Below are 27,401 nucleotides of genomic sequence, written 5' to 3' on the forward strand. Positions count from 1 at the left end.
TTCCTTCAGTCTTGGAGGTAGAGGATGACAAATTACTGTACAGATGAAACAATAAAATGATAATCTAATAGAGATTAGATACTCTGTTGTTTTGTGAGGTGAAATTCTGTTTTGAATCCCTTTCATCTCTCCACAAGGACAGTAACGATGTCAACATGACTCCAAGTTGGCCATTTGTCTGACAGGCTCCCATTAACTGCAACACCCTGCTGACTGAGCCAGTCCTTATGGTAATTCTAAAAGCTACAGGAGTGAAAAATAAACAAATCACCCACAGGTGACATGAAACTTTCATGATGTACGGGGTGCATTCATGAGATTTCAAACTCGAGTCAATCAATGTGAAACGAAACTTTCACTGTAAAATGTCCTGTTACGATATTGTTTGTAATGCAGTGCCTTTAAATTGGTATACAGGAGAGAAATCCATCATCAGTTTGTGTCATTAATTATTAAAACTAGAAATCAATTTTCCTGCAAGTGAAAATGAAAAACATCACTGACAGTTTTACAATCATATCTATTTTGGTAATGTAAGTTGGATTATGGCTACTTTAAAATGTATAAATGTATGATTTTGGGTGATGGTAGTATAACAGCTAAATATTAAAGTGAAATTGGACCATCTTCAAGCAATTTTGTCCAAAGAGAAGTACAGTAAAGACCAAAATGTAAACAACAACCTCTCTCTGGAAAGTTGACTTTCATCTACACTGACGTGTGCATGCAAAACTTGCCTGGATCAACAGCCTGTACCCTCACAGGGGAATCTGAGCAGATGGTGAAGCCATATCCATCCTTTCCTCGAAGGATGGTCACCTGCAAAACACACACACACAAATACACACAGTTATTTTGTGATGGGAAGACAGGACCTCACTCTCTCACCCCCACTACCCAAGAAACCAAAAGTAGCCCGCTGGCAAAATAATCAACTTCCTTCCTACAGGATGATTAAGTGGATTTTGATTTTTGCTTCTACTTCCTATTAAAAGTGTCTTGACAGCAGTTTCCAGTTGTTTTCCGGTAAGTGGGGAAGAGTTTTATAGACCTACCAAAAGCAGATTACTTATATTTTATACAGTCTCTCTTGCACAAAAACACACACATTTCAACAATTTAGAAAGTTTTTTGTCACAGACACAATCATTATTGTTTTAAACCAATAGAAAAGCTATATATGTGTGCATGTAAGGACCAGTTCTACAGTATACAGCTGCCTCATTACATTGTAGCTGTGAAGAGTAAAGAGTTTCTTTTACAAGGCTAAAACAGCATAGGGCATATAGCAAGTAACTGTGCATAATGAAATATAAATAAAAAAAGAATATAGATTAAGTGATATGTCACCTGTCATGGGGTTAATTAAAAATTTACATTTTCTTAATGAGTTTATAATAATCCAGTATCAGAATATTTTTTTATATAAAAGTACAGAGCTCTCCACAGGAGATTAAGGATTGTAAAGTACAGTATCTCTGTCCAAATGATGTCTGACCATTGTGCCCTATATTTCTAGTGTTTTAATCCAATTCTCTCTCAAAAATTGGACATGTTTCAAATCCAATCAGCGATGTAAAAGCCTGCCAAATCTCAACATTATGACACATTATTTTAAAACAACACAGTGTTCATCTGCTCCAATGTACCAGATCCACACACAGAGAGTATATACACAGACAGTGCTGATGCCTCTTTCCCATTGTCTCTCTTTCTCTTTGACCCCACATCGTCATTCAGTACCTGTGCCCAAAAGTCTGAGCCAAAATCAACAAAGTTCCATCCAAAACATCTCACTTTCCAATCTTATCTGCTGACAACCAGGGGCCCAAAACACACAGACATCCCCCCCATGTCTTTCTATTTTTTTTTTCTACAGCAGAGGAAAACTCCAAGTATATGCTGCTAAATAACAAAGTCTACCCATGAGCAAGATTCAGCGACTTGGAGAAATACAGTGATTATTCAGGGGCCTGAAGCTCGTTATGACCCTAAAATGTCGGGTACGATTGTGGTTTCTTATAGTTCACTGACTTTCTGCGCCCTGTGTCACACTGTTTGGGGCCACAGTTCTTTTACCATATTTTTCTACCCTTAGGTCTCTTGAATTTGTCTCTATTTCAGTCTACCCCCAAACTGACACTGCTGAAAAAATAACTGTCATGCTACAGACAATGAAAGCTGAGTTTGTTACCTGCCATTCAAAAGAAATTAGGATTGTCATCTGTTTTTGTACACATGTACCCTCTTCGATGTGTCTGAATCTCCTCATGAGATTGCAACAACTCAGCCAGAAATAATTCTGGCTGAGTTGTTGCAAGCATTATATTATATGTGCAGTATGTATTTACATACATGTAGGGACCAATTCCATAACTAGAAAGAACCTACAGCATGTCAGGGCAACCCACATATGGGTGCACAAATGACTGGGGCTCTGCATGCTCTGTGTGTATATTTTGTATGCAGGCAAACAGGTATAAACTAATCATCTTTGAGTTTGGCTGTATGACAAATATGGAGATAAACCGACAAAAAGGAGAAAAAAAATGAGATATAGAGAAACTGAGAAAGTGACTGTAGGAGAAGAGATGAAAATTGATGATAAATGGGGATAAAACAAGTGAAAGATAGATTAAATAGTGGTAAAGGAGGGCAGTGGGACTTTGAAAAGTGATGGTGACAGAGCAGATGACAAAATCAAATAGTAGAACAGATGGATGAAAAAAAATTCTCTGGAATTAAGGAAGGCAAACAACAGATGGAATCATAGAACATTTTTCTGTCTATCTCTCTCTCTATCTATCTATCTATCTCTGTGTCTTTTTATCAAAAGCAGGTTTCAGACATTGTGCCCTTCTTAAGGAAACTCTGAGAGCTGCATATTTTGGACTGATTCATCCAAACTCCAGAGCCTTTACAGCCTTAATTCAATTTGTAAGCATAGTGGAGTCCAACCACTTGGAGTCCCTCCGGTCTGCCAAAGAGAAGCAGCCCCCCACCCCCTTTTCCACTTCTAAATGAAAGCAGAGGGATTATTCTTAAACTAGAACAGAAAAAGAGGACACTAGAACAATACAATGAATTAGTATGAATGTTCTTTATGTGATTTGCATCAATCCCAGGACACATTTCCAAAAATGAATGAAGATAAATGAATGGGAAAAGTTCTCTGCATGCATTAAATATTTAAATTGTATGAGCAGGGCTGTATTGATGAATTAATAATTGAATCATGGGGACTGTGGAAGAACTGACTAGACTAAAACATAAGATTTTAACTGTCTTGTAATGAATTTGGGACATACCCAATGGGAGAAAACCCAGTGTGTTTGTACAGTAGTTCATGCATGTGTGGCAGAGTTTTTCCCGTTTTACATTCATGCCTCAGTGCACCACCATCCTTTCAGACATGACTACATGAAGCCAGGAGCCAAAATCCTGCCAATCTCCTCCTGATGATTACAGTAGATGTCCTGTCTGCGTTCCAACTGTGCAGCAGAGGTAACATTAACTGCCAACAGGTGCGCATAAACTAAATCAAATCTACCAATCGCACACAACATAATGTATGTGTTTAGACAATGTTATCAGGGTCAGTATGTTCAGAGACTAGGACAGCACATCAAATACACACCACTAATGTGCCATGTTGTATTTTCGTCATGTAAGACCAGTCTTACAAATATTCTCTGTGATTTGTATTTTTGTATTGTGATCCACTCCCAATCAATTAAACTATATTCTACTTCATCACATTTGATTTCCTATTCTTTAAATGTGAAATTCAGATGGGCACAAAGTGGCATAAGGAAAGTGGCATTGGTTCGTATCGTGGCAAATATTTGTCTCTTTTCATCCCCTCTGCTCTCTCCCACCATCCGATCCTTTGCTCACTATGTATGTCTGTTTTATCGTCTCAGTGAAGCACTTTGTGGCGTCTCTGCTCTTGAAAGGTGCCAGATAAATAAAGTACTTACTTATGTGAAGGATAAATAATGTAAAGGACAGAGAGCTGCTTTCCCCCTTTCAAGAAACACACATGCTTTAAATCTCCTGTGGTTGCTTACAGGCAATTATTCCTTGCCGGATGTGTTGCCGAACGTGCAGTGGAAAGTGCATTTTGTCCTGCATGGTAATGGCAAAATATTAAGATCAAACAGTATGTAAACAAAGATATTACCACTGCACTTTTTTATATACAGCCTTTTCTGTTTTGCAGTTTTCTAAATTACAGAATATAGATTACATCCTACAAATTAATTACGAAAGCAGAGATCAGAGATAGTAACTTTCAAACCTTTCATTCATTCTTCCAGTGTCTCTGTCTCTCTCACAATCACTGGTTGATACTGTACACTTTTTCTCTCTTTCTCCCTTCCCTCGCCTTTTTCCCTGCAACACACACACACCTGTGGCAGCCTACATCCGATGCATAGGTGGCACAGCCCGTGGATTGTGTGCATTACACCTCCACCACCTCCTCCTCCTCTACCTCCTCCTCCTCCTTCTCCAGCGTTCAAGTCCGCAGCCAGCACACACACACTGCGACGCTGACTGTCCAGCTGGCCAGCCCCTCTGCAGCCCGAGTATCTCCACAGCTTCCTTTGTGCGGCAGAGTGTGTGCTCCTGGGGCTGTGCTCCTGTGGCTGAGTGGACTTCAGGGTGTTATGGATCATCTCAACAGTGACAGCAGCCAAAAGAGTGGCTGGAGTGGCTTTAGTCTTGCAGTGTCTAGTGCAGTCCAGCTGAGATGGCTGTAGATAACAATATTTCTTCTCACGCTGCTGGAAAACAGGAATCTGTCAAGTGTAACAAAAATGGTCCTCGGAGACTTTTTTCAGCCAAACTGGTCGTCACTCTGCATCAGCTCTCCTCAAATGAATGATTCAGTTTTCTTGGTAGCAGCACTCTGCGACTAACCTTCAGCTGCACTCTTGTCCATTCAAGGTTTGCTAATAACCACTCCAGTCATCAATGCATAATCCTGTGTGCAAGCTTTTATAAGTTTATACCCATCATTATATCCACAGTTTCATGTCCTCCTCTTGATTCTTTTGAATCTTCAGTTCAATCTCCCCTTCTTCTTTCCTTTAGGCTTTGATTCTTCTCCTCTCTTCGTGCATTTGCTCTATCCTGTAAACACAATGTCCAGCTTCTTGCTTTGTGGCCTGAACAGCAACAGTTGCAGCAGCGCCTGAGATCAGCTGTGTGAGAGTGTGTGGCGGCGTCATGTAGGCGAGACTGGCGCTGGCTCGGCCTGCTCAGGCCACACTGTAGCTCCTGGCTGGGGCACTCATGGGAACTCTTCAACAGCAGAAGAATAGGAGGAAGTGCCTCCCACCGCCACCCCCCTGCACACACATACACACACATACACACACATGCGCATGCACACATGCACTTATGCATACCTCACCACCCCACAGCCAGGACAGCTTTGTGTGCCTGCCCCCGATAAGGCCAGTTTGCTTCCTGAGTCCACACTATGAGGTTGTGAGAGGTGCTATAGCTCTCAGTCTTTTGCAAATATACTCTGTAGTGACTAATGTAGGTGGCACGAGTGTGACGTCTATGAATTAGAGTGAGAAAGGCAGGATTTTAAATAGGAATAACTGGGAAGGCAGGAGTGTGAAAGCCATTAACATTGCACACCAGACCATTTTTACATTGTAAATAGAAATTATTCTGATTGTTTACAACTTTTAAGACCAACAACTTATCACATTTCCCAACAAAAGACAATGATAAAAGTATTGTTTGGGGCACACAAACACACACACACACACACATATATATATCAATCAGAATTCACACCTCATCAGACTCTTTCCACCTTAGCTCCCACACTCCCAGGCTCCATCCAGACATTATGCTTGTTTGTTATGTTTTCAACTTCCATATTTCCTCTGCTTTTCCTTTTGACAGCTCCCCCTCAGCCCTCTGACCACACAGTACGGAAATTCACAGGTCTGCAAACTCTAACAACCCCCCCCCCCCCCCCCCCCCCTTCAGTTATCCAAACAGTAGTTTTATTTTTGTTTTCAATATCCATATGCCTGGGAAAGAGGTGGTAATCTGCAGAAAAATAACAACAACACCTCAGCAACAGTGCAGGAAAAAGCCTGTTAAATTATGGCTAAAACAGTGGCCGGTCTAACCCCTAGCAACCCCATTAATTCTCATCTTGCCTCTTCTCCTTTTTATAATTTGGATTTCTGGCTAAAGGAAACGTGGACAGGAAAGTGACAGAGAAAGAGAGGAGTGAACGAGGAGCGATACTACACTAGTCTCTACAATACTAATAAAGTGGCAGAAAAGGCCGTTGTCTTAAGATGCCTTCATGCCAGTAGTAATGGCAGCTTTTCTCTGTTTGCCTTTTCAAAAGGGCGAGGGTTACCCGTCAAGCAGACAAAAAACACTTTCTCTCTCTTTCACGCTGCGCTGTTCACCTCTAAATAGGCAGAAGGACGGATTAGAGGGAGAGAAGAAAGGGAGAGAAGAAAGCATGTCTTAGGGAGAGGAGTGAAAGAAGAGTTTGAAAAGCTTGTCTAGGAGCCAGACGAGGCCAATCTGGTGGTTAGTAGTGTGGGATCTCTCTCTCTCTCTCTCTCTCTCTCTCTCTCTCTCTCTCTCTTTTGGTCTCCCCCTCTTTTTTCTGACCTGAATAAACAGCTATCAAAGGAGGAGGCGTCTTCCAAGCCAGTGAACACACAAGATGGGTCCAAGGCCAAGTTCAGGGTCACAGCTCAAGTTGCACTTAAAATCTAAACTGTAGAGGCTAAGAATGAGGATTCATAACTACACTACAGGTGCAACATTTTGGAGGTGACATTGTGCATAACATTAGACAGTGGAATGACAACAAACCTCCTGGACCAGAGCATAGAAAGACAAGTTTGTCCCTTTCAAACTCAAATTAATCTACAGCCATAACAGCAGCTCTCTGAAGATCACTTGATTAGATAAACGCTAACATCAGCATGCTAACATGCTCACAAAGACAATGCAGATATCTGCTAGAGTGTTCACCCTGTTCATTTAGCATTTTAGCATGCTAACATTCTCTTAAAGTAGTACTGATGGGAATGTCTTCAGTTTTGCAGGTTTTTGGTCATTAACCTAAGTTAAGTGAACTATTTGAAATTTTGACCTGATGGTGGCACTACATGAAAAGTCACCAAAGTAAATTAATCCAGGAGAACAGGAAGGAGAGCATCAAATTCATTGGGATTGATCATGTGAGGACCATGAATAAAAAACAGTTGTTGAAATATTTCAGTCAGGACCAAAGTGGTGGATCAATTGCCCAACAGACCAACACTGACATCTCTAGAGCCACAATGCTAGAAATTCTCAGCCTGAGTAGGACTAGGCCCTAACAAAGCCTTTCATTCACTTCATTCAGGAACAGAACTTACACACACATGTACACACACACACACACACACACACACACACACACACACAGCAGCAGAGTTTACATGCAAAGCTCTGGCCTGGTCATCAGGAGCAATCTGAGTTTCAGGGTTTTTCTCAAGGACATAACAAATGGACAAGATGTAGCAGGGATCAATCCACTCAACATTAATGGACAATTCCCTCACCCACCTGGGCTACAGAAGTGCATTGTATGTGGTTTAAACTGTGACTGCTTTCAAATTAAAAGACAGTGCAGAATAGCAAAGGGTAAGGATAAGCACACACACATCCTGCATCTAGAGGGGAACAGAGGAGGGTTAGGATCAGCCTGGGCCCTGGGCCTAAAATACTCACAAAGGGATATGTCCTGGCAAAAAAACTAACCATTCTTCATTTATTCTGAGATGCCGGCCAGAAAATCTAACCTCACTGTCCTCTTTTCAGTTCACCTCACCCTTCCTTCCCATCTTTCCCGTCAGACAGAAGTGTCAGACCCATTTTCACAGATATGGTTTAGGAGCTAATGCTAGCTGACAAGCAAAGTGATGCGGGGGACATGTTGTCCAGAGCGCAACTATTGTCAATATTCATGAACTCTCTGCTCCCTGCCAATGACATGAGCCTTTGCTTGTAAACATAACTGATAAATGCTGACAAGGAAACTGAGAAAATGAACACTTATTGTGCTGCATAAGTGTTAATCTCTGGTTCAGATAATCATTGTCATGAACATTTTTTCATACTCACATGTTGGAGATACTACTTCTAACAGGCCATTATATCTGTAACTATACTGTACATACCTATAAATCAAGATAACACAAACAATGGTTTTAAGAAAGAAGGCATTGCTCTTTTTTAGAGTCTCTAAATATCACAGTGACTGAAAGTAAATCCTTTCACATCACAAGCATTTTTCTCAAATGCCGACAATTTCTGCCGACATTATCTTAAGAAGCAAATCATGTGAGCACCATTTCTTTTGGATAAACTGAAAAGACATTGAGCTCGCAGTGAGTCAGACAAAGTGAAATAACAGACCAACCGGTGTGACATTTTTTAAAGCATAATTTATCCCAAAAATGTGGCAATTATCAAAATACATAAGAGCAATGATTTTAAGCAAAAATGCAGAGGAAAGTTGTAAAAGTGTAGACAGTGGATAGGAAAGTGTTCTTGAAATAGCCTTGTGGTTTTCTGAGGGACATTCCTTTGTGGATATCAAGTATTATCTTCACCAACATCTGAAGTGTCCAAAGCCTGAAATGAGCAGTGTGTAAATCACTGAAATTATTCATGTGTAAGGCCGTCATCAAACACTGAAAAATGTTTGAGTAGGTAAAGAGTGGGCAGTTAACGATACCACAGAGCTCTTTGTGTTGTATGGGTGATGGCCATGGGGTGACAGAGGGAGGAAAGAGAGGGAAAAGAGAGTAGGAGGGGGGAGGTGGAGGAGGCCACAACAGCGAAGGAGGAAATACGCAGCGGTCTGGAAGGGAGCAAGGACAAGGCAACAGAAAATGAGTACCGCAAGGAGAAGAAAGTCTAAAAGGTTTTCCATTCTCCCTTAATTTTGTCTGTGAATGTGTTTTTTCCCCTCCCTTAACTCTCCCCTGAGACTATCCCACACAAGCCACACAATCATCTGTTACTCTGATTCACCCAGAGATAAAGAGGAAGAGAGAGAACAAGTATTAACAGGGAGGGAGGGAAGAGGAAGGCGAGAGGAAAGGAGCATTCACAAATACGGATGTAAAACCTTTCCATCTCAATGCTGCACCGCATCGTAACTGCCCTTTTCACCTTCCATATGACTTCAAAAGCTTCTCAGGCTCCTGACATACTGGATGCAGCATCTTTATTCTGCTAGCAATGTGAGGAGTGAAGCTGCTGCAATTGTACAGAACTTAAACCTCTAGATTGGGATAAACTGTGCCAAGTACAATGCATCACATTCACAAAGCAGCAAAAAGGCACAGGGTCAAATGCAGTAGCACTACCTTGTGAGATGAGTAATACCTTACTTTGTTTCTGTGTGTGTCCAATGTGCATTGCGTGTAGAGAGAGGAAGAGTGTGTGAAAGGTGAAAGTAAAGTGAGCTTTTCTGTCTAATCCTGACCAGTCAAGCTTATTACAGTAACTCCATATGAGCACTGCTTTCCGCGGAGTTCACATCCTAGAGTGTTTCAAAAGAAACACGGATTTGTTTCACTGACACACTGATCTGTTGGATGGGCCTAACTGTCAAGAGTCTAAGTCATGATGATGTATATTTATGTATAATGATGTATATTTCTGATGTATATAAGAATTCACTATTATATAAGAATTCACTATTTGATGTGATATTAATCCCATCCACTTTAGTGATTTAAAACTAACCAATTCTCTTTGCCTGCCATTGCCTATGAAACTTACCAAATAGCCACACAGTTTTCTAAATCCAACTGGTTGAGTAAATCTAAAAGTAGTTATAATATTAGCTATAATTTTGTTTTGAATGAGTGTTCTAGGTAGATTTTGAACACATTTCATATTTGGAATCTGCTGTGTTGTTGGATCTGGTTAACCACATAATGTAGGGTAGTACTTTTTGGCGTTCACTCTTTGGATCTTCTTCATTCAGTGATTCTGTCGTGAGATTGATCCAATGTGGCATAACCCTACAGGACAGTAATTTCTTTCCACTACAATGGAAAACAATAGTAAATTAGACACCACAGAAAAAGAGCTGACAATACTATAATGACACAGGGTACCTAAATAATGGATTTTGATTATTTTGCAGTTGAATGCCTGCTGGGAAATGAATCCATTAATGCTTCCAAGAAATGTTTTGAAGACAAATTGTGAAGATAATGTTTCACTTCAAAAGCACAGCAAACAGTTATGGTTAAATACACTACCCTACTGACAAGACACCAAAGTTAAGTTCTCTCTTTATTCCTAGTTCGCTTTTACAATTAATCCAATGATTGGATCACCCATTTTACTGCATTTACATCCTTTTTGCATGATTGAAAGCTGAATGTTCAGAGCTACACTTCTGAATGTGAGTGTGAATTCTTTCTTGTTTGTGGCCAGCATATTTGGAGCAGACTGAGGCATTTCTCTTACAGCAGGCTCGGCTATGTGTGGTTGTGGTTTCCACTGTCTTTACTTAGGGTCTGTCAGTTTGTTTTATTAGGCTACTGCTTATACTGAAGTGCTGCCTGTTTTCTGACAATATGCTGTAGAAAAATCAGAATGTGATTTGGATTGAAAGCTCCTTTTGAGTGCATGTATTCTTGTTTTTCTTTTTCAGTTTAACGTAGCCTGCTCCACTGCAGAATCTCCACTATAGGACCATCTTTAACAAGTACCTAGTGTTACAGAAAAGTGATGCCTCACAGAAATACCCATAACAGGAAGGTACTATACATCTCATGTGTGGTAGCTGACTTTTCCTCCCTGATTTTCAATAAAGATGACCCCTATCTAAATATAGCCAATGTCACAAATGCATCTTAACCTGTAAAAGTGGTTTTGCTAAAGTATTATCCATGTTGGCACCGTGTTGGAAGAGAAGCTCGAGTCAGTTTTCAATGAATAGATGCCACATTAATAACCAGCACGGCAATGCTATCTCTGGTGTGACACTGGAGGAAGGGTCAAATGACTCAGGGAATAAAGACAGAGTGACTCCTCTGCCAGCAGTAATTTATTATTGTTTATTTCAATACTACGTCTTTCCTGCTGATCTGTTTTTGTATGCAACTTCTTTTTGCTAATAGTTTATCTATGTAAACTTTTTTTGATTGCCTTTAAAAAACTCTGTATAAATAAAAAGTACTTTTATTATCATAATGCGAGTATCTATATGTTATATCTATATCTATTTGTTTCTCAGTGTGATATTAACAAAGTTTTTAGTAGTGCAAATTTACATTTAAGTAAGAAAACCACTTCCAAAACCAATGCATGATTGTACAACTTAAACTTTGGGCTTTGGATTCTTTGAACTCCACAGTGTTTTGAGATGTAGTTTTAAGATGTTAAAAATACATTAACACAGTGAGGAGAGGGTATTAATCTAGTTTGTTAAAAGTTTCCTTATTTCAGCCCAAGTTTAAAAACACATGCCTAATTTCTGTCAAAATATAATGCAAAGTAAAAGTGATTTTCATTTATGCTCCTGACTGACCACTGAGATGTAAGCATCATGCTTCCTTACTAAAGACAAGAGAAAAGTTAGCTGAAGAGGGATAACACCAGTGTGCATCAAAAAAAAATTAAGCTCTTCAAATGGCTACACCTACCTAGCTAGCTATCTTGGACTTGCTAATGACATTACTTATGACGTTAGCAAGTGCACTTTTTCCTGAGCAATCTTTTCTATGTTAGCCTGTCCAACAAGCCAAGGTGTGTGTATTGTAGGCTGTAGCCTAAAATGTTTTGATGGAATTTATCCGGAAAGTTCTCATAGAACTGGTAGCGATAGCAGTGCACTGAGCACAAAAAACCCGAAAAGATAAAAACAACATATTTACTTTTGCCATTTGTGTGTCTTTACATATAAATATGCTTCTGTTCTTGTAATTATTATTACTGCTAAATAATCATTGTTTAACCTGCTATAAAATGGGTTAGCATATCATCAGTCATCCTCCTGTGTCTCTGTAAACAGTTTAAGTGGTTTTCCTCATTCATTTTTAATTGATGCGTGGCCACCGTACAGTCAGACAAGAAAATACAGAAAATGGAGTTTAAAGAGATGCCCGACTTAAAATAGTCAGACAAAATTAAGAAGCCAAAAGATGTAAAGGATAAGTGGGGAGAACACAGGAAGGATTTGTGATTTCCACAAACAGATAAGGAAAACTGGCTTCACATCTGACTGCACATTTCGCCTTTCCCCTTTCTCATGACAAACCATCATTCTGCTCCACATGTGACTCACATGCAAGTGAACTTTTTGACATACATTGTCGTTCAAGAAATGACATCTTGCTCCATTCACTGCTCCGAGCTCAAATGCATGATTCAATTAGTTGCTATGGTTGCTGAGAATGTGTAACATGGAATTCATGCAGTAAATATCTTACTGAAGGCATGTTTATGCATGATGAGTTTTTTGGACATGGTGCGATGTCACGGGTCAACTACTTTGTAAATAGTATATAGGCCTATTCATTCATTCTGCACGCACATTCCAGTGAATCATTTCACATCACATTTAAAAATATATATATTTCACATTAAATAAAAAATATTAATAATCAAAGAAAAAAATAAGTTGTGCAGTATATAGAAGTACTCACCAACACCAACAACAACTACATCAACAGTATTAATAGACATTTATATCCACAAACACCATTAAACTTCCACAATATGTCAGTTACTCAAGTTCACATGCACCCGCACACACACCTGAAAAAGCCAAGGATATAAGCAGGATTAAGCCTTACATGGACACACACACAGACAGGAAAAAAGGTTTGATCATACTTACTGTTAAGCATTGCATATTCTCAGGGCGATTGGTCTCGGCGGCAGCACCATGGTTTGACAGCACAGCCTCTGAAATGTAGACAAAGGAATCACGGGCTGAGACAGTGCCTTTGGAGCACATTTCTCCCTGTGCCAACGCAAAACAGCTTTCTGGATGCACAAAAATAAAGTCCTCAAATAGTTCTGAGAGTCCATAAAAGTGACTCAGAGAGATAACAACAAGCAATTATGGCAACAGTTGTCTGGAGCAGCCTTTGCTGGGCTGGGATTCAAACTTCAGAGCGCACATAAAAGGCAAAAACAGGCCAGCCGAGTCAAGGAAAATCCCGTAAGATGCGAGGATCCAACAAACTGCCCAAGAGAGGAGTGGAAGTGAGAACAAGTGAGAAGGAGGGAGGGAGGGAGGGAGGGGTGAAGAAGAGAAAAGGAACTCCTCTCTCACTCTATTATCTGTCCGTCACAGGGCTCCTGGGAAGTTGCCATGGTTACAGGGACTCACGCCTCAGTGTCCTTTTAACTATTGCTCATAAAGGCAGCATTCAGCTTTGGGCCACAATGCAGATCTCCCTCTCCCTGTTTTTCTTTCTGTCTCTTTCTTTCTGCACTTCCTCCTGCTTACATCTGTCTACATCTCTCACTGTACTGTACATCTTTCCTTTTTAGTTTCTGCATTTCCTCCGTCAATATAACTTCGCTAAGAGCCTCCCATCCATCCCCTTTCAAACACTACCACCATCCCTGCGGTGTTTTTATCCTTCCTTTTACCCCTCTATTTTTCTATACACTTCCATCACCACCCCTACCTCAATCATCAAAGAAGAGAAATTATCCTGCCCTAGACTGTGAAATGTTATTTTAAAAACTCTGCCAACCAAGTCCAAACAGCCCAGGCACAAGTAAAAGAGTGTAAGTGGATCAGTAACCTTCTATTAACCTTGCAAAAAGTTGAAATAATCACATTAAATACACACAAATACCTTGAAATATCTGCTTAAGTAGCTTTAGAGTTGGAAAAACACATTGTAACACTGCATTATAGTCACATATACATTATATTTAGAGTTTTCTTGGTGCAACACTTCAATGAAATAATATGACCATTAACCTCAACAAAATATTCCAATCGAAAAACACTATCTATTGTTGTTTTTCTGCTGCCTGAAACAGAAGCTTTGAGATGTCTTGAGAATCATTTTATTCTTTCGACTAGATAATATACAGGTTCACACAAAGCTTGGCAGTAAGATGTGCTTTTGCAAGAGACTGTCCCACAAAGACAAGCATCAGCATCAATCATTTTGCAGTTGCCCAGAAATGACAGATGTTTAAGTTGAGGTGACAAAGTCTTCTAGCAGCTGTAGTAGTTATGACTCCTGACCAGAACAAAGAAGGAAGTAGTGGGACAACAAAACATGGGACTTTGCAATGGGAGACCAGTCAACATTTCTTTCAACCATGACCATGAATGTTCCTTCTTAACAAAGTACTTATTTTAATCCAAACTATCATCTTTTCCTAACTCTGACCACGTCATGTTTATGCCTAAACCTAACCTAATGTTAACCATACCATTGTCAGACCATAAAACCATTTATTTTTCAAAAAGTGTTTTGCAGCAGTTTTGGAAGGCAATGATAAATGACACTGTTCTGCCAATGGGGGCATCAGATGTGCGCCTTTCTAGAGGGCACAGGCAGACAAACATTGCATTTTGTTATTTATTCTGGGGTTGATTTGAAATGATAGATATTTGTGGGTCCAGCAGGGCCTTATGTTAGCCACTTTTGAAGATCATCCAAAATGTTTTCACAACTCCACTGTGTTCCCAAGAATACAAGGTTGTGTCCTGAGGCAAAACAGACCACATACACATCAAATTAGATTCCCTTCAAGTATGTTTTAAATCATGTGCAAATCCTCAGATTTTTACCACAATTTGGTTTTTCTGCAAAATGTTCAATCTCTTATAAAAAAAAAAATCTCATCTCCTTTACCAAGCATACACGGGATGTCTCCAATTATCCATCATGCAATGCCATCAAAGAAGTGTAATCAATCCCAAATTCTTTCTGCAGCATGACAACAAGCCCAAGCATACAGCCAGAGTCATAGAGGACTAGTTTCAACTACAAGAAGAGGGACTCCTGCAACAGATGTTGTGGCCCCCACAGAGTCCCGATCGCAACATCATCAAAAAGAGATCATGAAGAGATACTGAGACACCCTAAATCCATAGAAGAACTGTAGCAATTTCTCCAAGATGCTTGAAACAACCTGCCTGCCATATACATTGAAAAACCATGTGTAAGTGTATCACGGAGAACCAGTACTGGTTTAAAGGCAATCATTTGTTTTAATTCACTTATATGCAGAGTGTATGAAGTTAACTGGTAAATAAAATTATTCATGGCATTATTTTTTAAAGCAACCGGGCCTTACTTGAATTGCCTAAAACTTTTGCACAGTACTGTATGTGAGCTAGAAGTTTCAAGTTTCCACATCACACTTGTGTAATTCACATCATTCTGTTTACTGAAGGTCAAAACATTTAAAGTAAAGTAACAGTAAACAGATTAGATTTAAGTTTAACATTTAGAAAAGACAGAAAATGAAGAACCTCTCAATATATTGGACACAGTTTCTACTTTCCTCCCTAACCCTAGAGTTTAACCCCAGAGTAAATGCCCCAATCCCACAGTTGTAGTTGCCATCGTAACCTTGTGCTTTTTAAAAAGAGAGATTCTGTCACTTTTGAATCCAAAACCTCCAGGGGTCCAGCAAAAGAGAAGGGCTAACCTGGCTGGCATCAAGCCCAGGAAAGGAGGCTTTTGTCTGGGTGAGACATCAGTAACATGGGGCATATGAGGGGAGAGTCATGGAGCAGCTGGCAATGAGAAACATCCAGAATGACTGACGTAAAGATGGGGGGAAATAAAGAGGGACAAAAAGAGATGGAAATAGAGGACAGTGGGAAAAGTATACAAAGTGAAATTCAGAGAATGAGGGGGAAAAAAGGAATGTAGTCAGAAGAAGAGAATTAGAAACTGGGAGGATTAAAGAAAGACAGACAATGACATCATAGGATAAGAAAAAAAACAAAAAGAGGCAGAAAATTAAGACATGCAAAGGCCAGACTAAAGAAAGAAGAAATCAAAAGGTTCTGGTAGCCCTCTGCAGTTGAATCAGCCAGTCTCTGATCTGCCAGAACATAAAAAGTCCTTGACTCTGCCCAAATCCTTCATTGCGCCACTCACTCACTTGACACCCTGTCCCTCTATTCAACTCCTGTCACCCACAAACAAATAAACACTTGATAGAGAGTGTGGAAAAGCCAAAAAGGGCGAACATTGCCTCCACTTCAGTGTTTGAGTCTCTTCAGATCACCTCAAGGATCAGGAAATGATTGTTTAAACTGCTAATGCTAAGAAATAAAAGCCTACAAAGACATTAATTGATGTGGAGTGGCTAATGCAAGGTTAAGGTACTAACACAATCTTGACTGGATGACAGCACATTTGAATCTGACATGGGTAACAGTGGGAGTGACAGTGTTTGGACAAGTACAGTAGCTGACTGATATAAAATATGTTGGGCTTTAGTTTTAGCTGACAACATTAATATTTTGGTCATGAATGAGATTTTTAATAAAGAAAAGCACTCTACTAGTTAAATTAGTTACATTACTGAAAATCTAAACATTATACTACACTTAGCTTGAGTGAATGTAAGAAATAAAAAATGTAAAATGTAAAATTACTGCATGTTAATAAGTTGTTTTGTTATTTTACCTATAAAGAATACAGCTGAATGAAATATCTGCTCTCAAGGCAAGCGTGTAAAAATATACATATATATATGTATGACATAAACCTAACAAAATGAAAATTGTAGACAATATGGAGTCATTAAAACCTTGTTTGCTATTTTCCTAAGTTTGAATTTCAAATAAAAATGTGAAAAGACTAGAAATTCCTCCTAATCACATGGGAATGATATTGACTTCTCCAGTATATCTAAAATAAATCGGTATGAGCTAAACTTAATTAAAATAAAATGTTAATTAAGCACTAAACTCCTACTACTGCTCTTGATGTAGCACCTTTCACCCACATACAGTTTAGTTTAGAAAGTGACAGTCAGTTGTAGAGCTTTTTGGCAATTGCTAGACTAAGGCTTCGATTTATTGAACTATACTGTAGCTTTTACAGGGCTCCATGTGCGAGAGGACATCATTGTGCACGTCAGTTTCTACACACAGACGGACACAACAGAGGAGCTTATACAGAGATCAGAGTAACAAAGAGAAAATATGACTACACTCTTACAAAACTGCTTGAGGTCTAATATTGCAGCATGACTGACACGTAGAAAGTTTAAAAATCCAGGAGACTGCTCGGTGTAGCATAGTTTCCAGTAAACAGAGCTGTGAGATTTTTTGGACACAGACCAAAATTATTTTTGTTCAAAAAAATGAATGGAAATGACAGATTGCTTGGTAGCAGTCGTCTTCTTTTTCACTGCATTCATTGGCAGATTTACACCTTTCTGGGGCCTTACTACCACGAACTGTCCATCAAGGAAAGGGACATCCTGAATGGTGATGATGCAAACAATGCAAGAACCCACATATAAAAACATTGCTTCATAGCACTAGTAAAACATCTACAAAATTCCATTTGGTGAGACTCAGATGGATGACTGATTAATACTGCTTTGGGTTAATGAGGTTATCAATATTGTTGTGCTATTTCTTTTGTTATAATTTCAGGTTTTTAATATTAGTTTGCAGTATATTTGGGTTCCTCTTAATGAGTTTAATTCCTCTGATGTATCAATACATACATTCACACTTCAGTGCTTCACTCCATCACACACGAGTAGTGCTGCAGTTTGAAAATGAATTTTCCTTGTAGGTCTTTCTGGTACATACATGAGTAAATGTGTAGCTCGTGACTAGGACTGAATGCAGTCTTGTGCTTGAAGGTGCTTTTGTTGGTCAATTGGGTGCTGCAGCCTATTATTATTGGATCCAGCTGAATTCTTTCATATGTTCTCTTTGATCACTTTGGCTATTATAATATACTGTGTTTAAGTTTTACTTTGTGTTATGTAGACAGAAGGAAATTAATCAGCATCTGGTATAACTGTGTGCAGGTTGTTTCTGTAAGTTCACACATCCTGTACTGTCATCCTATTGATCACATTCAAAATGTGCTAACTTTCTTCAGTGTTTAACTTCACAGTGACTTCTGTTAGGTCTGTTCTATGAGCAGTTATTTGAATGCAGCAAACATTTAAAAAAAAAATCTATCCCACATCTATGGGGATCATCTCCATCCATCAAACAGGATAACTGTGCAGATCAAAGTGCTTTTCTTTCTCCATCAATTTTCAGAGATCAGATACTCCACATCTTACGTGTACTTTATGGGAATACTGCAAGATGAAGATGATCCCCGGAGGCCTTCAGGATAATCCACAAAATCCTCCAGGGTAGCCAGTCATCTATTCGCAATAAAACTATCAGTGAGCCACTGTCAGGATTTGTTGACATGTTTATTAATCTTTTGTTGCCACCGTGCTATGTTAGGACACATGTCTTTAACAGCTGGATTGACTGAGAGACACCAGGGATGCTGATGAGCTACTATGATTTAGGATTTTCTTACCTGATGCAGAACACCAGCTACTTTAGTACGACAAGCAAGCACGTCACCCACTGCGAGCAGGGTGACATGAAGTGAAACATTTGTACAACAATTATGGGATGGTAAGAAAATAAGTAATTTCTGATTATGCCGAAGTGCAAATTCACCTGCTCCACTGTAAAAAATCACATGGATAGCAACAGGAGTCGACCTGTCATTCTGTCTTAAATAGTTCTAGATCTGATAGTTACAGTAAAGGAGCCTTACAGATATCTACTGTATTGATCTTTCTTCTGATTTAGAAGAACTGACCACAACACAGTTCTAAATGGATACAGCTTCAGTTATCCCAGAATTGAACAGGAACATATTACAATCTGAAACACCACCACCACACACTATAGTGTGTGTGTGTGTATATATATATATATATATATATATATATAGATCTGATAGTTACAGTAAAGGAGCCTTACAGATATCTACTGTATTGATCTTTCTTCTGATTTAGAAGAACTGACCACAACACAGTTCTAAAAGGATACAGCTTCAGTTATCCCAGAATTGAACAGGAACATATTACAATCTGAAACACCACCACCACACACTATAGTGTGTATATATATATATATATATATATATATATATATATATATATATATATATATATATATATATATATATATAATATCACCGATGAATTTTACAGAGCTGTCAGTGTCAAAAACTGAATATAATAAGTATCAATTATATAGTTTTTATTGAACAATTCCTGATCTATTATGGTGTTCCTGTTATAATGTCCAGTACTTTTACGTCAAGCAGAGCGCAAAAGTGGGACATGCATGCATATTATACTACAAACATCTAGCTCGTGAATAAATGCACAGGTTATGTGCAGGTTATGTTCACCACACACACTTTGATCCCTGGCAGGCATGGATTTTGAAATGCTTGAGTTAGCTGCACAGTAACAGCCCAAAGCCAAATACATTTCAAACATGACACAAGAGTAACATTCAGCATTAGAGATATTTGTGCCCTGCTTCTGCATGACCGAAGCAGCCGCTGAGGGACTGACTCATTTTCGCCATGATACAACATGGAACAAGATAATGTGATGACTTTTGGGCTTTCTCATTAGCCATACAGTTGAGGCTGATGCATTTCAGTTCCTGTTTCTGTCCCGAGCAAGGCAGAATAGCCAAAAAGGATTATGTCTCCTGTCTGTTGACTCAATGTGTTGTATGATTGTCTCTGATAGGGATTTGTACAAAGGATTTGAGGAGAACAAGCACAGAAATAGAAAAAGACTGGGAAGGAATTTCATATCCAGGCTGAATGAAAACCATTAAATCCCCAACTTCAACCATTGCCAGTACATCAGGTTCATTATTGGGTTATAACAAAATAAATATTAATATAGTAATATAATTATATAGTGTTTCCAGTGCAGCTTTGTTCAATTATTCTTAACTAAGGGCTCATTTATGGTCCTTTTTTAATGTCCTTTTTTACATACAAAAATGATGAGATCAGAAAGATTGAAACCACTTTCAGACCTCATTATGTGTCTACTTCAAATGATGGAACCATCAATGCCCACATACTTCCATGGGTCATTTATACTGGCATGGATCTGAAAGCATTGCATCCACTAGAGAGCAGCTCAGAGTCAAAAGCTTTTGTGATCAACAAACATAGTGACGGTGTATGAAATCATAATTATATACCTCTTAAGGAAGAGGCAAAAGCAGAGACAGCGTTTACGCCAGTGCTTGAAATAATGGCTACACTGCCCCCACAATTTCCGGTGGTACTACTGTGTATCATCTGTGTCCATAAGCTTTCAGGAAACGTACATATGGTTGAAATGAACACAAGGTATGGACAGAACTCTGCATCCGTATACATATCTAACAGCGAGCATAAATGAGCCTTGAGAGAGTAAGGAATCACCAACGAGATCATCACTATTACTACACATGAATTCACATGAATGCACATGAAATCTGTCTTAATGCCCGTGTCACACCGCGGTGAGGTCAAGTTGGGTTTTTGTCCTGTCTCCATGTCTTGTCTTGTCATTTCCTGTTTTATTTTGTAAAGTAACTCTCCTCTTGTTTCAGGTCACTTGCCCTTCCTCGTGTGTCTCAGTCTGACTGTCTGCTGAGTGTTTCCACCTGTCCCTTGTTACCCTGTGTATATGAGTCTGCGTCTCCCTTTGTCTTGTGCCAGTGTGTTCGTCTTCGTCCATGTCTGCGTGCGTTCACTCCAGCCTTACCACAGTCTTGTCACAGTCCTGTATCCAGTCGCATTTGGTTTTTGTTCCGGTTCCTCTAAGAAGAGTGATTTTCAGTTGTAAGTTTCATACCTTAGTTTAGTTCCATTGCTAACGTTTTCATAGCCTGCTTCTGTTACTCAGTCTTGGAGGTTTCTTATCTGATTCTTGCAATAAAGACTTTTATTGAAGAACTCGAAATCCTGCATCTGTGTCCTGTGTCCTAGCCAGGGCATGACAGCCCGTCCCTTGTCTTAAGCATGACCTACAGTATACTGTATATAACCTGATAATTTTTTTCAGAATATTGACAACTTGACTACGTTAAGTGCTCTCAAATATGAAGAAATATGATACAAGATATTTTATACTCCTACATGTGCATGTTATGGTGTGAGAATGATGAGTCATTCACACAGAACTGTCAGTATGTACTCTGACACATGATAAGAATATCTGCAGAGCAGGACAGGAATATGCCTCTTTTCCACATGAGTGCGCCCCTTATTGACAGTCACAGACGTGCCCACTTAGTTCCGCCCACCTTCTGCAGGCTCAACACATCTGCCCATCAGGAAACTGATTCTAATTTACTTCGTGTCCATGACGACTTTCAGCCGTCGAGGTTCATTGCCTCTGACCCTAACACATGGAAGTGTCCACCCACTAGAGATTAAAGACTATGCTATTTGGTGGTTTGCAGTCTGCAGAGATTCATGCTTGTGAGGCACAGAGTTTGGATAGTAGACATGCCAGCATCTTCTGTGGTTGTCTGAACTGACTAGTGGATGACCCCCATGCCCATCACCCGTAACTTTTCCAGAGCACAAAATGTTCCTGTGGTCAATCACCAAAAGATGTATTTAGTGTTTCCTAACAATGCATGACATTCTCAGAGCTTGTCTTGTCTCTGTCTTACTCTGGAGAAAATGAGTACCACCAAGCACTTATTTAAGATTTCCAAAGCCAATGCTGTACAGTCTTTGTTGTTACATATTTTCTTTTTATATGTGCAGCTCATGTGAGACTTACAGTATATTTCTTTACAAAATGTCTCTTAGAAAAGGTCAGAATCACCCACTTTTTCATTTCAATGGCAAAGTTCCTTGTGTTAGTTCTACTATCAGTCATCTGGTTTAGTTCTTCATTTAGAGATGTCTTCTGAAGAGGATTAAATATACTTAATTACCAAGGACTTTGTGGGCATGTATAGACTGTTATTGATTGCAATCTGTCTGACCAAATTATATATTTTTTGCACCTTTTATGTTGGAGAGATTACACATTATTACAGGCCTTTTGCACCATTGTCATTTAGACTTTAAGCCAGTCATTAAAACATTAAAGATGGATACATTCTATTTAAGTGTCACAGTAAGCCAGGACAGTGTGAAAATGAGCCAGCTTTAACAACACCAGGACCCTGAAACTGAGTAAATAGAATTCAGCCATCATTAATTTTATTAATTACATTTGTGCTTTTCCTAGTGTGAAATCTCTTCTGTGAAAAATACCTAATGTTATAGGTTCATAAAGTTTAGTGACCTCACAAATACTTTCACCTAACTCCAGGCTGAGCAGAGGTCTAACTAGCCAGAATAAGTGAAAACACATGTGGATGTGCAAGGGCCTTTCGATAAGCTTACTAAACTATACTGAATTATTATTAATTAGTATACACAAGATCCAAATGCACACACCACTTTTGACAGACAGGAAGTTATTTTAACAATGAACGGTTCAGCTGAGTATTTTGTTCAAGTAGGAGAAGCAGACAAGTTACATTTGAATGCTAAAACAAAAAACAGTCCGACATTTTTGAGTTTGTTTTTCTATTTACAAACCACCACTGTAAGTTGTTCATAACACATTACAGTAAGTGATATCTATAACCGTGAGTTTCATCCATCAAACTTTACTGTGTCAATAATAATTTCTCATATTGTGTTTAATGACAATGTCGCAGGAGCACAGAGTGCAACACAGTAGTTCAGAGATGAGAGCGTAAGCTACTGGGTCAAATGCTTCACTTCAGATCAAGTGGATATCAGCCCGGGGTCGAGTTTACCCTTCACAAAAAGCATCAGATGCATCCCATGTCAGATATATCCTCATCAACACATTGTCTCAAATGATCGTACACATACACACACAGCCAGTATTTACCAGAACAATTTAACAGTATAAAAACTCCCCCTCTTCCATGTCAACCACTTCCATATAAGTTAATCACACCGTGTACATTTTAATCTGCTGATTTAAAGGCACAGCTTGCCATCTGGAAAGCCTAGCAGTGTTTATGTGTGTGTACAGTATGTCTGGGTCCCCATTCGCCCATTATGAGTAGTGAAACAAGTGTGTGTATGAAGCAGATGACACACTTTTTAAGCATGAGCCCTATGGCTGTTCTGCTATTTTTTGCTTTCACGCATATGGGGACCACCTGACCCACATCGTCAGCTTATTGGAGGGAAATGCATTAGCCACGGTCAAAAACACACACACGTACATGTCACTGTGGGTCAGTTGTCTCCAATAACACACTATGCAAGTGAGTTTCTCAAACACTCGCTTTTGTCGTTCATTAGTAAAACACTGACAGACAGAAAAATACACATATGCTTGTGTACAACATGCACTGATGGGCTGATTTACCTAATCTACAAAAAAACATCCCACCAACCAAATGACCATCTAGACTAATGAGGAGAAATTCTCATGCGCTCTTTTAATATCCTCTGATGTGTAATTAATTTATCACAAGAATTTTTTTCTGCTGCTTTAGGCATTTGTGGAAATTTGAAAAAAAAAATCATAACAACATAAACTCGTCAATCAAATAATTTTCTGTGTTTTTCCTAATCTCCATATGAACCACATGTGTGCACCAGCTATAAATGTTCACTCAGAATAGAGGCCGAGCATTTAGAGAATTTCTGCAGCTTAAAAGAGGTCTCTACCACTGCATCATACAAAATGTGTCCTGAAAATCAACACTAATTGCCCTGTCACTCTTAATAACTGAAATGTTGTTTGGCTGCCACTCATGCACAGCCTTTCTTTTTCAGCTTCTCAATGCACATTTAGCAAAGTTAAGACGGCAGCCTTTTTTACTGTAGCCCTACAGTGTAATTAGCTGTCAATGCTCAGCAGATAGGTTTTATTGTAGAGAGAAAAAGGAAAGTCTGTCTGAGTCACAATGGTACTAGGGAGTAAAGAGAAGAATGATTTCTAACAATCTGATATCTGGAGATATCGCCTCTTTTTCTGTCTACATGTTTTGTGATAGCTCTTTTCTGTGAAGAAGCACATTTATTTTAAAATGTTCCTGTCATTGTGGTGTGTCAAAGATCTAAAATACAATAAAGGATATAAAGGATATTTAATATTGAGTTACTCCATCTTTCAATACATTTTGACTTCTCCAGCCTGTGTGTCGCACTCAACCCTAAGCCCATTTGTTCCTCCTGCAGATGTAAATCTTAAAAAATGGGTGAGAAAGTTTCATTTTTTTTATATTTCAAAAATAATTTCCTAAAACAGGTGGGTACTGCAGTTTTTAGCAAATGTTACTTGAATGGGGGTAAATACTGTATTTGTTCAGTGTTTCATTTGATTCTCTAGTGAGTAGCAGCTGGGTGTATGTGGGATTGACTCAAAATAAACTCCAGCACCATGTTCATCGTAATGAAGCAACACAATGCCCGGTGCAACAGTGTGACTCACTGATGTGTTTTTAATGATAGAGGTCAATGACACAGAGGAATGACCTGTATCAGGCTTTGGCAACACAAGTAGAACTTATTAATAGAATCACTTTAATGTTGATTTTGATCTTTTCATAAGATTTGTTGACCAGAAGAGATTTTTGGATACAATGTGTGCAACAATCCAACTATGTTTCCTCCCCACATGCCACGTCATGTGTAGATGGGCTGCTATTCCAACATAATTCTGCCCTCAGGGACTTTGGCCTGGCACTGTCCTGACTCTGAACTGGCACAGGTCTCTGAGTGGGGGATTAGTCAGACACACTGATCCAAGTGGTGCACCTCTGGAGAGAGTTTGTGGACATTAACGTGGATCAATCTAGCACACCAGTGAAAGAGTTGCTTTAACAGATGATAAGTAAGACTTTCTTTCAAAGTTATAATGTTATGACAGTGTAGCTGTCAGATAAGCATTTTAAACAGTTGTGACTTCAGCTTACTTTGTCAGAACTACATAAAAAGGAAATCCTGTCTTAAAATGCAAATGTACAGGTGAAACGGTCTCTTTTTATCAACATTTCTCCACTGCACAAAAATTATAAAAAAAGACTGGCTCAAAACTGTAGCAGTTTGATACTGTTGGAAAGTGGAAATTAAATGTGGAGTTTAGTGTGTTTGGTTTTTATCTCCATTGACTCAATTCAAGAACTCAGTTCATTGATAAGTTGATTGTTGACTCTGAGTGATGCTTGACGTTTTACCTGAAGTTTATTTTATTTAATCTTGAACAAATTTGAGGCTGACCAAACCCCCAAAAATTCCCTCCAATAGTATGTTTGTCTACCTAAGCCTATACCCAAGCTTATTCCTCACCATTTCATTTTAACTCTAAGATAATGTTTTCTCAACATGAACTTGAAGAACAGTGAATATAATATAATTATCTTTGTGTATGTATTTATAACAATTGAAATCCACACATCATTTTTATATACAACATGTTACTTGTTCTATTTTTGGGTTCATTTCACTACAATTAACTGTTTCACCCTTGTGTGACTTGAGGGAAAGTCTACAGACTGCATTTCCTTCACCCAGCGCTCTAAAATAGTGCCTACACAAACAGTGCATACCATAATTTTCCCTAAGTGCTGCACAAAAACAGAAAAACAAACAAACCAACCAATCAACAAACACTCACAACTAACTACAGCTCCTATTGAGGAGTCTCTCTCGAGCACCCAATGAAAGTGCAAATACTACTGAGTATGACATTTAAAATAAAAAAAGAAATTTAAAAAAACGTTAGTAACACAATATCCACCCCATGATAGTCACATCGTGTTGTCTTGCTCACTGGCAGCACAAACGTTAGATAAATGTTGTTGTTTTATTTAACTCAACTTTCAACTAACTTAAAAAAGCTAATTTTTCTTCCCAGAATAAATATTTTTGGAAAGTAGCTTGATCATTTCCACAGAAACCCAAACACATGGTAAAAATCTAGTGTGACAGCTTCATTACACTAAATACTGAAAATGTTAGAGATTGCTGCTATGGCACTATTGCTTTCGAGTAGAGAGAGTTAGAGGAGAGGCATGACGACAAGAGGGGAAAAAAAATAAATCGGCCTTGAATCCAAAGCATTACAAGAGCATGGTGAGCCTGCCAAGCTTCAAGTATGCCCCAACCAACTCCTGTTAATTAAGGGTGAAGATATACTGTATATGTGGCAAACTATGGGCTTGAATAGGGTGGCAGTTAGTGTTGCATTGTTTGTTTAGTAAATGCTTTTTTGCATTCTGCCACAGCGCCAGAGTAACAAGATGGACTGAGGATCAAATGACAAATGACAAAGATGAGGTGTAACAGTGATGTCTGAGTAAACAGAGACAAAAGTGAATAAAACTACAGGTGGGGACACAGACCATGCTAAATTCAGACTCAGTTCAGAGAGAGAGAGAGAGAGAGAGAGAGAGAGAGAAAGAGAGAGAGAGAGAGAGAGAGAGAGAGAGAGAGAGAGAAACACTTACTGAGTGATATTGCAATGAATGAGATTTTGGTCAATTCCATGTTAGTGCATGTCATGGTGCAGCGTTGCCTCCGTGGCCTACATTCTGCCAGCTGGCAACACAGAAGTGCATGCATGTGTATGCACCCCCCACTCCCACACACAAATACACACACATGGATCAGATGAGACAGTAATGGGGCAGTATTGCCACTGGGAAAGATGAAAACATTCTGTATCCATTAATACAGCTAAACATGGAGCTTTTTCTTTTTTTGCCATGACATCCCGTGGAATTATGAACTTCAAATTTCCTTTATTGCACTTTCTATGCAGCAGCGCTACTATTACTGCTTTAGTAACACACCACAGATAAAAGAGCTACTTGCCTATGTAACCCTTGAGTATAAGTCAGGATCCCCTCATGCAAGCCATATAATGGTTTCCTGCTGACTGACTCTTGTCCAATCTGATACCTCTGTCCCAGTTCCATCCACAGAAGCATAGAACTAATTTTAAAGTTGTATGAGGTAGATTAGCCTAGTTCAGCCAAGCAGTGTAAATTGGGATGGGTAAGCTAACGTCTTATGATATCACCATCATTCTCAAAACCCAGAATGAAATGACGTGAATAAGCAAAGGAGAGTCGATGGTGCTGAGAGCATTGGGGTCACGGAGAGAGAAAGAAAAGTGTATGTGGGAGTATGTCAGTGTGTGCTGATGTGAAGTATTTGTGCATATGTACATGGGTGTACAAAAACGTGGGGACATACTGGAAGTAATCCACTGGGTGGGTAAGCTAAGCTCCTTAAAGGGGTCTTCCATGGAAAGCAATT

At 39.1% G+C, this 27,401-nt stretch overlaps 1 protein-coding gene across 4 annotated transcripts in view; it reads right to left on the reverse strand.

The window, feature by feature from the left end:
- Positions 1–27,401, reverse strand: part of rgs3a (regulator of G protein signaling 3a) — a 145,730-nt gene that overhangs the window by 92,652 nt on the left and 25,677 nt on the right. For 3 of the 4 annotated variants that reach the window (XM_071465624.1, XM_071465625.1, XM_071465627.1), the window contains 2 exons: positions 12,917–12,984; positions 738–819 (listed from right to left, as the gene is read on the reverse strand). In XM_071465624.1, the coding sequence (XP_071321725.1) occupies positions 738–819; positions 12,917–12,984 (150 nt within the window). Of the gene's footprint in view, positions 1–737; positions 820–4,412; positions 5,293–12,916; positions 12,985–27,401 lie in introns of those variants that run through there. The other variant, XM_071465626.1, reaches the window with a different exon arrangement.

This window comes from Trachinotus anak, unplaced genomic scaffold, assembly GCF_046630095.1.
Source record: "Trachinotus anak isolate AG129_WGS33_773 ecotype Australia unplaced genomic scaffold, CSIRO_AGI_Tana_v1 ptg000028l, whole genome shotgun sequence".
NCBI classification, from domain to species: domain Eukaryota; kingdom Metazoa; phylum Chordata; class Actinopteri; order Carangiformes; family Carangidae; genus Trachinotus; species Trachinotus anak.